The sequence below is a fragment of the Aplidium turbinatum genome, chromosome 9 (assembly GCF_918807975.1).
Source record: "Aplidium turbinatum chromosome 9, kaAplTurb1.1, whole genome shotgun sequence".
In the NCBI taxonomy this organism is placed as follows: Eukaryota; Metazoa; Chordata; class Ascidiacea; order Aplousobranchia; family Polyclinidae; genus Aplidium; species Aplidium turbinatum.
The window spans coordinates 11,581,005-11,597,873 of record NC_137480.1 but is presented as its reverse complement, the minus strand read 5'-3'; the positions used below and the strand labels follow the sequence as shown (position 1 = coordinate 11,597,873).

The following is a 16,869-nucleotide window of genomic DNA, read 5'->3' as shown; positions in this document are numbered from 1 at the left end:
CATGACAATGCGCATCCTCAGAGCGAATAACATAAAAAACAAAATTTCACCAGGTTATATACTGCAGTGCGATTGAAGGCAAGAAAAAATAAAACACACAATATTTTAAAATATTGTGTGTTTCATTTTTTCTTGCCTTCAATCGCACTGCAGTGTATAACCTGGTGAAATTTTATTTTTTATGTTATTCGCTCTGAGGATGCGCATTGTCATGGTGCGCGAAACGTCAGTGAAGCAATAAATCATCTTGTTTGTTGTTAATTTTACTTTAAATTTCATCAGATGAACGTAGCAACTAGTGCTAGAAACGATAATTTTCTCTCATTGCTTTTTCACGCTATTGTGCATTTGTACAAGTACGTTTAAGATAGCAAATTATGCTATTGTAGATAAAATGCCATTGTATGGTATCGCACTGTGGTCAAATAGTCAAATACAGTATTATTAAAATAGAATTTGTGTTTTCCATGCTATTTCTATCAGTGTTTCTAAATCTTAGCGAATTGCCTACCTTAAGCATTATGGTTTTATTTTTACCATCTACACTGCAGCAACCATTCTACTTAATAATGCTATGGCCAACTTTCTAAACTAAAGCAAAAGCAATTGTTTATAACCGGAAATTTTTCATGCCGATTTGTAATTCAATTCAAAGAGAGTGTATCAGGGCCCCGGTTGAAAATATGCAATTTGTTAGTAGCTACATGCCTTTGGTCTGCTTAAACTCAACCAGCAAATTTTCCTGGAGACATGCGATCCAAGGAATTAAATCGTTGCAGCAGCAAGTGAAGTTGTTGGCACAGTGAGCGATTTTACAAATTTCTCACTGACTGCAGAATTATGGATCGACAAAGATTTGGCATCACCAAACAGCAGCTGTGTTTCACACGCAGTTGGAAAAAGGACTTAAAAGAGATGCATTATTAATATTCCAAGTACAAAAAAATTATGCATTTGAGGTTGTATTTCAACGTTACTTGACGTTTCATCAGCGTTCTGATCACATACGTAGCCCACTTACTGTAAATTGCTAATGGAAACTATGATATTTTTAAAACTGCATTGTTGAGTACAAATTTTTTTTTGCGAAAATTGAAAGCAATGCAGCAGATTAATTTGTACAGCTGTATAACAAGTAACAACCAACACGTGCTTTTTACAGTTTGAAAGCCTACAACAGGGCTACTCAACTAGCGGACCGCGGTCCGAATCCGGACTTTCTGAGTGTTGATGGTGGACCTCGGGCTTCCGGAAGAATAACCTCATTGCTATGTTTCAGGGCCTATTTAAACAGATTTCTACCTGGAGGAAGCATTTTTTTCTGTGGTTATCCTAGTAGCTGAGGGCGAAACCCCCAGAGCCCCCAACAATTTGTCAAAAATCCCAGTCGAGTTGCATTTTACCTAAAAAAAGGTTCGGTACCAGCATTGATACTTTAACTTTTGTGGTTACGTATAAAATAATTTATTTACCGGACCGCTAAAAGCATTCAATTTGTTACACTGGACCTATATTAACATTAGTTGAGTAACCCTGGCCTACAAGGTTGAAATACAATTTTGAACAGTAGCCTATAAACATAAAATTTGTGGAATTGCGTCGGGACTACATAATAAATGATTTAGGACACTGAAACTCTTAACAAAACTACTACGATAAAAAACAACCATTAGCTGGTTAGCTTTAGTAAGCTTGCCAAGGTAGGTTGTGTAGAACGTTTGATGGCGTTGCCACTAAATTGTGCATCAAAAGAATAAGTTTTATACATGTTAAACACACTTGAGTGATGCCAAAAATTCACAAAAGGCAACACTTCAATGAAAACACAGAAATTTTAAGTGCAATTAAAAGGAGACAATTTAAAGCTTGACATAATCTTAGTTGTTTCGCATACTTGCAGATTGTAGGGACATTAAACTGCTAACACATGCCTGTACAGTATATCAAGATAGATCGTGTTTTCTTTTAATGCAGAAGTACTGTTGTCTGTAACATTTCCATTCACCAAGTGTTTGTGATGGAGAAGTGTATTGCTTCAGAATGGGATCATCGTTAGTCTACCTGATTATTATGACTATTTCGTTGTTCACAAAGCTAAAGAACTAAAATGTATATCGTAACTTAGTTGAAATCATAACTTAACACGATCAACAGTCAAGACACAGTCCGGCAAACACACAGCGGATGAAAAAATTCACAAGCAGCCATTTTGTTAGCTCATCGCAAAATTTCAAACTTTTGACCCTCCGTGATCAAGCCGGTGTCATTTGTTAGATACCACTATACGTAGAAAAATGGCAGGTAGAAGTGTCTAAAAGCTATGTTGAGGTTAAAAATAAATATGCGCATCTATCCGCAAAAAGTGAAAAAGCACATCGATAACCTGTCAATGTGAACACCCGTTAGATGTCGCAAGCGGTCAATCTTGCGAATCACGCAAGCATTGGGTCATGTGTTTTGAAGATGTTGGTTGGTTTTGAATCTTTATCCTTGGGCTGGCAAAGCCTTGACATAGGTTGTTCCTGTTTGTTTCGCATACTTGTAGAGGCTTTTGACGCAGGGCCGGTTACCAAGATTGGCAGAGAGCAGTTTTCTCTTGTTGAAATGTTGTTGCTGCGAATTATTCCATCCACTAAGTGCCGCTGAATGAAGAGCAGTCCTGAAATGCGTTGTTCAAGCACACATCCGACAGATGAACCAGCGCCGCGTGATTATGAGTCGGGCGCTTAACCACCAAGTTAATGTTTGAGATATCTAGATAATTTCCAGTCAGCTTTCATCTAGGTATACGTTAAGTGTTGCATAGTGCATCAACTCTTTTTGTTACTACTAAAAATGTAGGCTTGTGAGCAATAATGCGGTCTACTACGTCATTTTATTGCAATAATGATTCTTAGATGTTTCGCTGAAAAACAATCCAAACAAACTTGTCTAAAACATTTCTACCTTTCATTTGATTGGTTACTAAGTACCAATTCACAAATAGTAACGAATTCAAACGAATAGAGAAGTCTCTTGTTGTTAACAAAGCTGTTAGTCGCAAGTAGTTATTGTTTTTTCGAATGTTGGTTGCGTTGAAATTTGAAGGTAGGCTCAGCTTACAATGACCTTGATCATGCAGGATTTCAGAATGATGAATTTTATGAAGTCTTGAAAACACAAGTCCGCTTCAAATTAATTTCTGCCATAGTTTCATCGGAATCGTGTGTTCAAACGCCAAGTAATCAATATAGAACCCAATCAAGTTGCCAGTGGAGTGCCACTCGTCGGCTTTCAGTAAAAAAAGAGAAAAATACAATAGTATCGGTCTATCCAGAGTGAAACAGAGCTTTATTTGTCGCTTAGTTTCAGTGTGAAGCAACGCAGAGAAATAGCAAAGAGGTTGAGCTGCTAGCAATGAACAGCGGCCATGAAATGATTTACTGTCGGCTTGCTACACGCTTTTATCTAACAAGAAATATATTCAACCTATATCAGAATGCACATTTATGCATAAATTAAATTTATTTTGAAACAGCTTGGTATTTTTTGCTAGTTTACTGAAAGTTAATGCAAAAATCCAGTCTACTCTACATGAATCTGATCAAGCTTTAATCGTGCAAGTTTTAACTTTAAAGTTTACTTTTCAACAATTCTAAGTTTTATCCAGTGAAAGCTACTTAAAAATAAATTGGAACTGAAATTTTAACAATGCCTTCCACACCTGTGCTCATGGAACGAAAGTTGAAGCGGTCAACACTGAAACAAGATACGCCCGCGGAAGGATATAGGACACTCCCTGCTGCTCACCACCAAGAGGAAAATACAGCTTATGAAATCACAAGCATTGGAGATATTAATGCAGTAAGTTGAATGTACGCACCAAACTTACATTTCAAATTCGCAAGTGTGATACATTGGCATATAAGAATAAGAATCTTCTGAAGATCTTATCAAGGGTTAAAGTGTTAAACAGATAGGGTTACCTTGATAATAACGATGATTGGATTAGGATTTGATAGACTCACAATATTTAGACTTATATCAACCTATACAAGACTTACTGTAAATACAATAATTTCTTTTTGAGATTATTTATAAGCAACTTCAAAGGACAATTGAAAATAATGTGAAATGTCCGCTTACGTATTCGATGCTTAAAAAATGTGACCAAGTTTTAGGTGGAAACAAAAAAACTAGTATTATATTTTTAAATGCATATACTTTATATGCAACGCTGTGCTGTAATTGATAAGGGCTAGGTGGGTATAAACGGCTCCTGTCCTTAGTTATAGTGTTGTTAAAAATGCGACCTTTGGATGAAAATGTGGCTATTGTGCCCATGTTACGAGTGGATTTATTTAACCATCCTGATGTCTGCAGACGTTAAATCTATGTAAAGATGACAGATTTTTACTGCCTAGAAAATCACTTTATTGAACCCAGACTCAAAAATTATTTTCTTTACTTCTCGTGTTTGAATGACATTAAAATGCCCACTACAGATGTTTGTTTGCAATGGTGGAATAATTCTAGCCCATCCCAATTTTCAAAATATCGATAACCTTGTAGGTTTTTTGTCTCATTCACTGTAGGGTCTCGCACAGTTCTACGTTTTCAGTTCATGTTTTATTCATAAATGTCGACGCTTTCAACGATTGGTTCAATAAAGGTCTTATGAAAACAAATTAGTCGGATCTTAAAATGCTAAAAGATCAAATATTAAAATTGGAATTTTCACAACTAACGCATCTGCATCTTCTTGTGCTTCAGGATCTTCAGCTATCACACAAAACAAATATAAAATGCTGCAATAATCTTTCAAAATGGATTAAGCTTTTTCTTCTTTGTCTGCCATGTCTGTTCCAGACTGAGACGTTTATGTTCCAGACTTAAGCTATTTTTCTAGATTTCTTTCAAAACTAATTTGTAGGCAACATCAATGCCAGTATGGTCGTAAATACTTCTGCAAGAAAGGGAATATTTTTTGCAGGTTTACTGGTGGCGGAATATTGATGAGACCGACTGGCAAAAGAAATTTTCAATCTTTTCTGCATGTTCTTGCTGCTCATTATGGGGCTGAATAAACTCAGAAGACCTTTCCAATCAATATCTGCAGCCTCGCAGCTGCGTAGTCTACTCTGCAACTAATTTAGCTTGTTGCACATAGATAATTCAAAGTGATATAAATGTTTAATATTCTTTTGCAATATATTTTCATGCAAAAAGTAGAACTTTGTGACAAGGTTTTCTGTTTAGTGTGAAATCTTTCAATTGCAAAAAAAACGGAACGTTGTCAAAAAGAAGCACTGCCTTCCATAATAAATGCCAACCTTGGGACCAAGCAATTTTGAGCTTATCAAGCGGGTGATTCTCTGTCACTCTTATAGAATTATCATTTCCAGATCGGACCAAATTAGGCTTAATAAGCGGGCGGGCCTATTAACCTTGGGCTCAGTAGGCCAATTGGGGACAACTGTTGTAATTTTATAATAGTCAAAATATGTTTTCAAAACTATTGCTCTGATTTTTACCGTTGCTTGGAAATATATTTTTTCAATTAAACTTCCATTGTTTTGCAGAAGAGAAGTGTTTTGCCAAACTCACAACTTACATCAAAGGGCGTCATGAGCAAATTTCGATCTGAAGGTGGGTGAGAAAATGTATTGAAAAATTTTTCAAGCGTAGCCTATAAAAATCCATTTTGCGTTATGTAAACAGAGAAGAGGTTACTTTATTAAACCATGAATACACGAAACCAATCAACAACACGGAATTTATTTCAACTGCTTCGTTTATCATAACTTATTATAAAAGAAAAAAGCTGTGAGCGTTTTTGGCTGCATATCAAACCATCCTTGGGGATTTGAAACAATGCTTTATAGGCCTATTACATTAAAATAAAATTTAAAAAGTAAGTGCCAAAGAATACGTCACAAATGCGCAACGCGTAATTATTTAAATAAAATACATAACTTAAACCGTCCTAGGCCACAGAAGTAACTTTAGCCCCACTTGAAAACTCACGACATATACTGGGGCTGGCTGTTTGCTATGAACAAAAGTTATCAAAGGTATGTTTTGCAGATGCTGGAGCACAATCTGCAAAGGTCAAATTTCCTTCTAAAGACAGAAGTCAAGCAAACGATCCGGTTATTTTTGGATTGTCCGATCTCGGCACGAACTTTTCAACACCTACAAGACCAGCATCAACAAGTCGTATGCTGCCACATATTGCACGCAGACACTTGCAGAAAGATACTTTAAGTTTTTCTGCCAGAACGAAGCCTTTGCCAGACCATAAAGTGGCAAACCGGGAAGAAAGCGAGCAAATTAAAATCAAAGCTTTAGACAGAAACAAAGGTAATGATCTTCATGCAAGACATCCCTACAAGCAAGAAGACGGAAGCTATTGCAGAGAAAACAGCTCCGCTCCTCAGTGTGTTTCCTTAAACATCCGACGGTGTGACGATTCATCTGAATGTGTTTTAAGTCCAAACAATCTACAATCATTGTCATTGCTAAGCTATAAATCCGAGTCAGTAGAGCAAAAATTGTTGCCAAAAACTCCACAGGCTCCACAAACACCAAAGTCAAAAACGAGTGTTAGCAGTGGGGATACTTTTGTCTCTTACCGTAGCAAAAAATCAGGACAATTGAGCAGTCGATCTATCAAAAGTCCAACTACTTCTACATCTTCTGACATCCCCAGTCCTTCTCAAAGTTTCATGCCAATCATAAGCGTTCGAAATTTGCACATTGACAGCAAACGTCAAATTGAATGCCAACAAAACAGTGTGAACCAAGGAATGACCCGTTCCTTAAATTCCAGGCCATTACAGAGCAGGGAACGAAATGCTCGACTGAGAAAGACACATCCTATAATTCCACCTGCTTCTGTAAAAACCGATTTATCTACAATCATGAAAGGTCGACACATCAAGTGACCCGCTAAAGAAATAATTTGCTCTGCAAAGTGTAAAAGCATAATCACACGGCTTTCACTTCTCATACCCACTACAGAAAAAGCGTTTTTTTTAGATTTAGTTTCTTCATCAAATAAATTGTTTTTGGTGATTTTGTTAAGAAATTGCAAGTTGCACACTCACACTCACAATTTCCTTTTTGTTTTTGAACTCGATGTGCGAGAATGGGAGTATTGCTCTCTTTGTTATACAAAAAAACATAAAGAACTACCTTTTTATGTCTGTGGTAAATACAGTATTGTACAGTAAATTGATGTTATTCTTACTGTGGAATCGGGCAAAAAATATACTATATACAAAGAACAAGAAATAATGTTTTGAAAAATGACTGCAAGCAAAACTTTTATCATTTATTGTTTGTTTCAAGTCGGAGTCGGCCTTTTTATAACGACTCTGACCCTGGACACGCCAAAACCCTTCCGCTCCACAGCCCTGTTCTTTATATTGTTTATAACTTCGACTAAATGTGTTTTTATTGTCATTCAGTACAACAAACGAGCTGCCAGCAGATGGTCTTCTCATTGATTGGACAAAGGTTGGGTCATGGTTGGGTCTATTGTTAAAGTACAGTTCACTGGTTATCAAAGTCTGACTGATTGATTTGATTTTTATTTTCGGACCGAAAAAGTTTATTTTGAGAGCTTAAGTCTGGCAGGTTTTGCCTACTTGTAGAGGCTTTGAACCACTGACGCAGGCGCGGTCGCCGAGATTGACAGAGAATGAAGTTTCAGATTGTTCTTAAGTTGTTGTTGCCGGGAAATTATTCAATCTAGGCTACTATGTACCACTGAATGGAAAGCTGTCCTGAAATGCGTTGCTCAAGCGCACACACCGAGAAGAGAACCAGCTCCACTTGATCTTGAGTTGTGCGCGTAACCACGAGCTATCGGGACGAATTTTTGTAGGAGTTCATGGGAATCTTTATTCTTCGACTGAAGAAGACTAATTGTGATGGCAGATTATCGTACTTGCAGAAGCTTTAAAGCACTTGCTTCTGAATGAAAAGCTGTCCTTGAATTTTGTAGCTCAAGTGCTTACCTCTAAAATTGAACCAGCGTTGCTCAATCGTGCAGTTTCTTACTTTAGTTCTCACAGTCGAGAGCTTCTCTAACTGCGACCAGCATGAGCTTATTTTGATTGATTTATTGGTGTGCAAGTTTGTTATTTGTCTTATTTTTTGCCATTCGGTTTTTCATCCAGCCTTAAATTGGCGTGCTTACACCCTGTTTAATTTAGTACGGTACTCAATAGTCTGATAATGATACGGTTACTTTACTTTGTTCACCTACTGATGGTTGGACATTACCGCATACCAAAAACTGCTCAAGAATTACAAAGCACATTTATTATCGTCTATGTTGAGTTAAAGACTAAATTTTTATTGTAATCGTGAAAAAAAGTGGTGTTGGTTTGGTGTTGAATGTTTATCCTTGAAAGTCTCTTAGAGGTTGTTTCTGGCAGTTTGTAAAGCAGAGTTTTTTCACACTGCTGATGGAGGTCGCGAACCATTTTTCGGTAGGTCGTGAGATGATGAAAATCCATGAATCGTTTTAAATTCTTTTTTGCCTGAAAAGATTAAAAACTGTGTTTTTTCGCAATCGATCCTTCATCGACCTGAGGTTATTTTATGGTTTACTTTCAGACGTTGCAAAGGTATAAAATAGAAAAGCATTTAATGCTTTTCACCTAGTTTTTGTACGTTGCTTTGTGCAAACTAGTTAACCAATGACCACTCCATGGCAAAAAAGCAAGGTTACCGTATTTGGTATCTTATGTCAAATATGGACTTGTCAGTATTGTTTCCAATGGCATTGAAAAAATTCAGTATATAGGCTATTTTGTTTAAAACGTCTTTCAGCAACACTTCCATGCATTGACAAGCTTGTTAAAAAAACGCAGCACCAACCATCTCACTGAAGCTGATTTCAATAATCTCATTATTTTTTCTTTTATAATGTAGCCAAGCTTGATAGAAAATGAAAATAATAATTGGAGAAAATGTAAAAAAGCTGTAATAACATCATGAAAAGACGTTTTTGGTTTCAGAAGTTTGCTTTAAAACAGCGAAACGAGATACAACTGGATGTCGTCGTCAACTAAATTTGGTTAAATTTTACATTAAATATGCAATTTTTCCATATGTTTATGGGGGATCACGAGGCTTACGTTGATTGCTCTGAGTGGGCCGCGGTGCAAAAAAGGTTGAAAACCCCTGTGGTAGAGGCTTTCAACCACTGACGCAGGGCCAGTTACCGAGATCGATAGAGTGAAATTTCCGATGATTGAAGTGCAATTATTCTATCCATTGAGTGCTGCTAAATGGAGAGCTGTCCTAAAATGCGCTGCTCAAGCACATACTCCGAGAGCCGAACCAGCACCGGTTGGTCTTGATTCATGCGTTTAACCACAGAGCTAACAGAGCGTTCAACTCATTATGTATGAAGCTTTTCTTCAAATTTTAGCCGAACCTTGTAATTTCAACTTCTTTAGAAAGCTACCGTAGTTTTAATTTAATGAACCTGGTCAAATACAAAATATGAGTCTTCAACAGACAAACATTCTTAGACAACAAACTACTCAAAAACAACAAAGAAAAATAAAATTTACCAAAATCTTCTGTGACGCAAGCCCTCCAGACTCCACTTCCGCCCGGTTAGCTTCAGTGTTTATATTTTTTTATAGATTATTGGACATAATAAACTCATTGGACTATAATAAACTCATCCGATATAGTTGACAATTTTGTTTGCTTGATTTAGTTTTAAAAAGTTGCATGTTTGGTTTGTCATGTGACGAGGGCTACTTTTTATCGACAGATGACTTTGTGTAAACAAAAATTCAAATAAAGACAACAAAGTGTGACCCACTTCAAAACATTTTGTTTCAACATTTTCACGCGTGGCCAAGTCCATGCCAAGTCCTACCTCACTGTTGGACCTGCTCCTACTCAGTCCGAAATAAATGAAGAAAAACATAATCTTCAACACTAAAACAAATTGAAGTGAACAAGATCAATAAGAAAAAGTATTAGCAGTCGTTTTTCACCAATTAAGATTCCATACACCTCAAATCCTTTCGACTTCACAGCTCTGCCTACGTCCACTAACACAATTTCTGAAGCCAAATGCAAAGACTTCTGCTGGTGCAAGCAGTCGGCAACAAACACGTATGTGCTACTAAAACCACTTGCACGCAAATACAAAACTTGAAATACAACTTTATGCTGCAGTGGTAGGACAAGCTCAAAAACATGGACACGTTGAACATTGACAAGTATTACCAGTCGTTTTTCACCAAGATTCGAGACACCTCAAATCCTTCCGACTTCATAGCTTTGCCTACGTCCACTCACAAAGTTTCTGAACCCAAATGCAAAAATTTCTGCAGATGCAATCAATCGGCAACAGACACGTATTGTTGTAAGTAAGACAAGTAAGTCAGACACGCATAGGCTACCAAAAACCACCTGTACAAAAGTACAAAACTTGAAATACAACTTTATGTTGCAGTGGTAGGACTACAAGCTTAAAAACATTGACACATCTAGAGATGTTAAATTAATGTTAAAAAATAAGTTTCATTAGCTTGGTGGGTTATTACTACGCCTACATTAGAGTACAGGTGCAACCTGACAGAAAGAATTTTTTTCGTGTCGTTCATCATGCCTATTTTTTTCTATCACTTTCTTGTCGGCAGGTTAATTGCGAGAAAGCGTTGTAATGACTTGCTGTCATAAGCCAACAAAACTTAGCATTTTCTGAGCTGTAAATAAAACTTTATCCGATTATATTTCCAAAATAACATGCTTTTTGAGCTTGTTTTAATAAGACAGCAAAACTGGAAACCACGTTTGGTGCATAAAACTTTTAGCTTGACAAACATGAGAGAGAAAACTCAAGAGGCTTAATCGGATTTTTTTTTAAATACTGTGTCGCCACAAATGGTAATTTTCGGAAAACCAATCATACTCGTAAGCGTTTTAGTAAGATAATAATTTTTAAAAGCTGTTTTCAATGTAATACAGCAATGTTTTTCTTACAAAGTGAGTATAAAAGCTCATGGAGGACGTTCATGAGGCACACAAGCGCGGAAGTCGATGTGTCGAGTTTAGCGTTGCCCGACAGCACACTGTTGTGCTGGGGGACGTTTTTTAGTTGAAAGGTAACATCAACGTTAGTAATTGTGTTCACTTTTTTCTTTAGTTTCTTTTTCAGAGAAAAAACAGAAAAACAAAATTTATTCTCAATGTTTTACACGGACAAAGCTATTGCTTCTTGATGTTTGAAGCTGCTTTTATGGCTCAATTTATTTATTTGCAATACTGCAGCTTCCGATATTATAACTCCTTTCTTTGTATGCTAGAATAAAAACGTGTTTGCAAAATCAGCCCCCACGAAAGGTGTAGTTTTTGATCACAAAATAAAAATGAATAGTTCAAATTAAAACTTGCAAAAACAATCGAACTAACACATATATCGAGACATTGCACTGCCTTAAATTTGTTCATGCGTTTTCATTTAAATTAGCCCAATAAAGAGCATCATGAATGTGTTGATTGTGCTTGCCATCATTGCCCCCTTCTGCTACGGGCAAATGTACAGAGCTTGCAGAGTTCCAGCAGTCTGTACAAGAACAAAAGATTCACTACTTTTGCCTGTATGGAGAAGAATTCGCAATCCTAAAGATCCAGTTACACCAGCGGTAAAATCTCACTATTAACAACACGTTTTGCAATTTTAAGCTAACAACAAATGATTTAGTTGTGATGTGCTCAGAAAGCTACAACTCTTGCAAATCAGTTTCAAAAGGGCCTTTGTGAGCTATTAGAGAATCTTATTTGCAAAAATATTACTAATTGACCTCTTTGCAGAAACCTTTCAGACGGCTGCGTCATGCAAAAATACGGCTTACTTGTTTTTGTAATATTTTCTGTTTCTCAAATTGGCGCACAGTTTCAAGACTGTAGAGTTCCCACTTACTGTAGGCGCACACCCAATGGCAGACCAGAGGAAATTTGGACTGATTTGCGAGGCAATGTGGTTCTTCCGCCAACTACTTCTCGGCCACGGGTAATCACTGTTTTCATGACGTCATTAGTTTTTTTAAGTTTTAATTTCGCCACTGCCGATGCGAACTAGTAGAGTTGTTCGAAACGAATTTTTGGGTCGAAAGCAAATTTTTCACAAAACTTTAATCCAAAACACAACGCATAAAAGTATTACAAAAAGTATTGCATTGAAATTTCAAAATGTTGAAATTTTGTTTCGAACAGTTGTACGAACTGGTTCAATGGCCGATTAGTTTAAACCCAACAGTAGTTTCTTGTGTACTTAGGTACTTAGCTTTTATTTTAGTTTGAAGGATATCCAAATTTTGAAATATTAGGCTACAGGCGCGAATCGTTTGATTTCTTTCAAGCAATGAAAATAACTCTGCAAATGTTGAAAATAAGCACTGTGCATGCGTCTACATAATTGATTAATGAAGTAAAATATCATCAAAACGTACGCTTGCCAAAGTACGTTAACTCAGCTTCTGCAGAGAGCCACAGATAGGGCACACCGCACTGTGAACCATCACGGTAGCGGCGTGAAATCGATGGATGGTGACTCGCATAGAAAACGTCAGGTTTGGCCAACATTTGCATCCTAGCAAACATTGGCATTTCATTGTCTACGCAACGTGATCTTTACAAATATTTCAGACTACACCAAGAACCAGCCGCCCTCGTACAACTCGACCACCGCGTACAACTCCAGGCACAGAATTCCCCGACCCATTTGAAGGCCAGGATTTAACCGATGCTCGTAAGATAAAACTTCATTTTCCATGATGCGAGAGTTTTTTAACCATTATTTAGCACTTGATCGCTATGAGCCTGGCTTCTAGCTCAAGAGCTATGAAACAGGTTTTCCTACAATTTCTTCGAATGTTGTTAATTAATCTTTGAAAAGCAAGGCCAAATGTATCAAGATGATTTAAAGAAACGTCTTTTTTCTAATTTACAAAACTTGCGATTTCTAAAATATTGACAGCGGCAACAGCTGCACAAAAAACATAAAAAATATATTCATGAAACTACACATTCAGACAAATTGCTTTCTTGTTACTTTGATTCAACGTCTGCAGACGCAGTGCATGTCTTAGATTCATGAAGAACACGCCATTACTTATATAAGTAATTTTTTTTGACTTTATAAATAACGTCTGCACTCACTCAAGATTAAAACTTTAATTTTCGATGCGCCATTTACATCTTGGGCTTTGTAGGCTACTGTCCGATATATTCAAGTTGATAAAAAGGTCGAACAATTTTTCTCAGATTCATAATTGTTTACTGAAAATTTCTATTTCAGAAAAAGTTCGCCGGCTCACAGCAAGATTGGAATGTAAGTTGCAAGATAATATTTGTAGTCCGATAGAAAACAGATCAATAGCTTTTTCTCAAGTCTAAACCTTAAACCATTTGACCAGGTTAACACTCACAATAGTATTTCAAAATTTTTTTTAATATAATTTATGTTGTGGAACCGGTTTTCTTCCAATAGGATATTGATTTGTTTTCTTAGTAATTGCTTTCTGTGTCAGGTAGATCGCCCATTTGAGGAAGTGTCATAGTACCAGATCACCTTTTCCAGTTAGTTTTTCCCACTTTTGATTATTTGTAGTCCGTAGTGGAAGATAATGATCCAACTCATGAGCACTGCACCAAATAATATTGTGTAAATTGTAGTGTTGTGGAATTAAAAACAGTTTTCATTGATATAGACAAAAATTATAATCTTACGAAATAAAATTTATACTGCTGTAGGGTCAATTTTGTGAATGCAATAAAAAGAAACTCTATGCCCCCTTTTATTTCTGTTTTCTGAATCTAGCAGATAGCTGCATAGTCGAGTGGTGAGAACCCTGATTTAAGTAAGGCCGCCGGTTCGACACCGCTCAAGAGCATGTGTCTTTGGCAAGACACTTAAAGATCGATTGCAGAGTGGTGCCTTTTCGACTATAGCCCTTGATTTCTTTCATTTATGAACAAAACGCTGGTCTAGAGAGAAACTCCTACGGCCCTTCTTGGGACCATGGCCTATGGAAAACTGAATCTAGCAACTTCATTAATTTATTTCAGTTTAACTGCTATTGTATTATTTCAATATGTTTATATTTACAACAATTATTTTACGTTAATTCAACAGAGAAAAAGATTAATGATTAATGTGATTGGTAGGATAATTAAGCCTAGATATTAAAATTATGTACACTTGAATGAATTAAGATGTGTTACATATTTGATTTAAAACCTGTAAATTGCTTTGTTTCATATCTTCAAAACACAAAGAAAACCAGATGCAGATAAAATTTATTAATGTTTTTATTTCAGTTCTCGGTCAGCCCGGTTGGTTTCTTGGCAACAATGGCTACCAATACTTTGTCTCGAAACCAGGCGTAGCAGTTCCCTACTCCCAAGCTCGAACCACATGTCGAGACATGAGTTCCCGCATAGCCACTGTAGGGATAAGGAACGACACATCTAGAAAGTAAGTTAAAACCATCATCTTTGTTTATGTTAATTTTTTTAACTAACTGCAAATTGCATAAAAGTCATTACCGTAAGCTAACGCTGACATTATTGTTCGTCGTATAAGCTTCTATGCTCGAGGGTTTATCTCTAAATTTACGATGTTTCCGAACTACATTGGAAGGCTACCGTAGAGCAACCAGTCTTTGGTTTCATCATCCAAACCACACAGACTTTTCACTTCGTTATGTGGCTTGAAAATGGTATAATCGTTGATGATGTGGTCTACGATTTGTTCCTCAGCACCACATTTACAATAAAAGGAAGAGGTCATTCCCCATTGGTGCATGGTTAAGCAGAAAAGCTCGATCGACGCCCGTACGAAAACGGCTGAGCCGGCATCCAGATTACTAATATTATTGTGTTGGGTCTATACTCTATACTCAGTTTTATAAAAGCTCAAAGGACTCCAGACAATTGATTCGTCTGCTGTAAATGTATCCTCAGTCTAAGTTTAAATTCTGGTCCAGTATTGTTATATGTGTAAACGACCACGGTGTAATGTTATCCGGAGCACACCGGAGCTGGACTTCTGATATTATAAAATGATCGCAAGTTTTGGATCCGGATGTCGTTACAAATGGTGCGATTGTTTTGGAAGTTTTCAACCAAGAAGGCCATTTAAATTAGTCATATTCCTGATAGTATTGTGGATCTGATAGACAAAATATGTTTGATGTAGCCTACTTATGAATTGTGATTAAGAAGTCAAACGCTATCCATTTATAATAAACTCATTTTTGCAGCTACATTGTTGAAGAAATCTTGAAACGGTGCGGAAATATCCACGCTTTTTGGTTTGGATACAGAGACGTACGAAGAGAAGGCACCTTCGTGTGGAATGATGGTGAGAGATTGCGTGGTGCTTCGACCGCCTGGGACAGCGGGCAACCAGACAATATCAACAACGCCGATTGTGCCGTCATATCACGTGACAAGAACTACCGATGGGATGACGTTCCTTGCGAGGGATCCAACAATGGAATTTTGTGCGAGCGTTTTGTGGGAACCATCTAAACTTGTAATCGGCATTCGTTGGGGAGTGTTAAAACTAAAATATCATCACTTTTGCATTGCGTTTTCATCAAAGCTTGAATTGAGTTGGTGCAGTATAGCAAAGCGATCATTTTTTTTCAAATTGTCCTGAAACTTACACATTGCTACAAATAATAAACATGTTAAAGCTACCTGGAAGAATAATTTGTAACACAAGTTGGGCTAAGCTTTAACTTTATAAATACACTTTGCATCTGTGAAAATATGTGTGATGCTTATCCTACCATATGTTGATTACATAATGTGAGTCATGGAGCAGCATAGCGATTTAAAATCAGCTATTTTGAACTTGAAGTCAAGAAAAACAGAAGACATTTTTTTAGACAAAGTACCACATTAAAATTCTGGCACTACACATCACATATTTTAAGAGTAATTTTGAAAACTTATCAAAAAGTTACTCTTAGAAGTTTAGTGGTTCGTCGGCTTGTCAGTTATTTATAAATGTGTGATGTCAGTGCCGTCATGTCAGCGTCAAGTCATGTGTATATGTCAGTGTTGGCTGCCCCGTTAGCTCAGTGGTCAGTCGCTCGACTCAAGATCAAGCGGTGTTGGTTTGGCTTTCGAAGTGTGCGCTTTAGCAACGCATTTTAGCACTGCTTTCCAGACAGCTGCACTTAGTGAATGGTATAATTGCCCGGCAACAACATTTCAATAATCAGAAACTTCACTCTGCCAATCTCTGTAACGGCTCTGCATCAAATGGCTCAAATGGCATCAAATGGCTCTCAGGGTGTGCGCTTGAGCAACGCACGTTAAGGACTGCTCTCCATTCAGCGGCATCTAATGGATGGAATAATTCCCCGGCAACAAGACTTCAACAATTGGAAACTTCACTCTGTCAATCTCGGTGACCGGGCCTGCGTCAGTGATTCAAAGCCTCTACAAGTATGCGAAACTGCCAGGATTAAGGTCTGCAAGAAGCTTTCCCAGTTCGAGGATAAAGATTCAATCAATCAATCAATCAAGTATGCGAAACTACCAGAAATAACCTATCAAGGCTTTGTCAGTCCAAGGATAAAGATTCAAAACCAACTAACAAGGAGTTTGTGACTGCAAAGAGTTCAAGAATCACTAATTTAAACAGATCACTTTATCTCGAAACCCAATGACGTATTACTGTTAGAAACGTTATTTTCTATCCAAATGATTTTTTTCGATTGCATAACCTACATAAATGTAAAATCAAAAAAAGTAAATCAGTAAAGTAACTAGGGAAGGTAAAAAAAGGAGTAATGAGGCCACTGTGTACGCCTAAGTCTATCACTACGG

The 16,869-nt window shown here is 37.1% G+C and overlaps 2 protein-coding genes across 3 annotated transcripts; both read left to right on the top strand.

The window, feature by feature from the left end:
- Positions 1-3,690: 3,690 nt before the first annotated feature.
- LOC145776684 (uncharacterized) lies at positions 3,691-7,138 on the top strand. The gene is made up of 3 exons (XM_082587915.1): positions 3,691-3,843; positions 5,562-5,628; positions 6,067-7,138. The coding sequence occupies exons 1-3, from the start codon at positions 3,691-3,693 to the stop codon at positions 6,924-6,926; spliced, it is 1,080 nt and encodes a 359-aa protein (XP_082444041.1). The 3' UTR covers positions 6,927-7,138.
- A 4,353-nt stretch (positions 7,139-11,491) lies between these two features.
- LOC145777612 (perlucin-like) lies at positions 11,492-15,794 on the top strand. Of its 2 annotated transcripts, none has more exons than XM_082589044.1 (5): positions 11,492-11,666; positions 12,670-12,772; positions 13,322-13,354; positions 14,344-14,500; positions 15,288-15,794. In XM_082589044.1, exons 1-5 carry the CDS (start codon positions 11,508-11,510, stop codon positions 15,556-15,558), a joined length of 723 nt encoding a protein of 240 aa, XP_082445170.1. In that variant the 5' UTR covers positions 11,492-11,507; the 3' UTR covers positions 15,559-15,794. The 2 variants fall into 2 exon arrangements, with proteins under 2 accessions (XP_082445170.1, XP_082445169.1); XM_082589043.1 differs by lacking the exon at positions 11,492-11,666 and adding an exon at positions 11,840-12,034.
- Positions 15,795-16,869: the final 1,075 nt, after the last annotated feature.

Coding starts and splice junctions, on each gene's coding strand:
- LOC145777612 (XM_082589043.1), top strand. CDS start 11,858: ATGCAAAAATACGGCTTACTTGTTTTTGTAATATTTTCTGTTTCTCAA. Junction 12,035..12,669: donor CAACTACTTCTCGGCCACGG/GTAATCACTGTT, acceptor CAAATATTTCAG/ACTACACCAAGAACCAGCCG. Junction 12,773..13,321: donor CCAGGATTTAACCGATGCTC/GTAAGATAAAAC, acceptor TTTCTATTTCAG/AAAAAGTTCGCCGGCTCACA.
- LOC145776684 (XM_082587915.1), top strand. CDS start 3,691: ATGCCTTCCACACCTGTGCTCATGGAACGAAAGTTGAAGCGGTCAACA. Junction 3,844..5,561: donor GCATTGGAGATATTAATGCA/GTAAGTTGAATG, acceptor ATTGTTTTGCAG/AAGAGAAGTGTTTTGCCAAA. Junction 5,629..6,066: donor GAGCAAATTTCGATCTGAAG/GTGGGTGAGAAA, acceptor TATGTTTTGCAG/ATGCTGGAGCACAATCTGCA.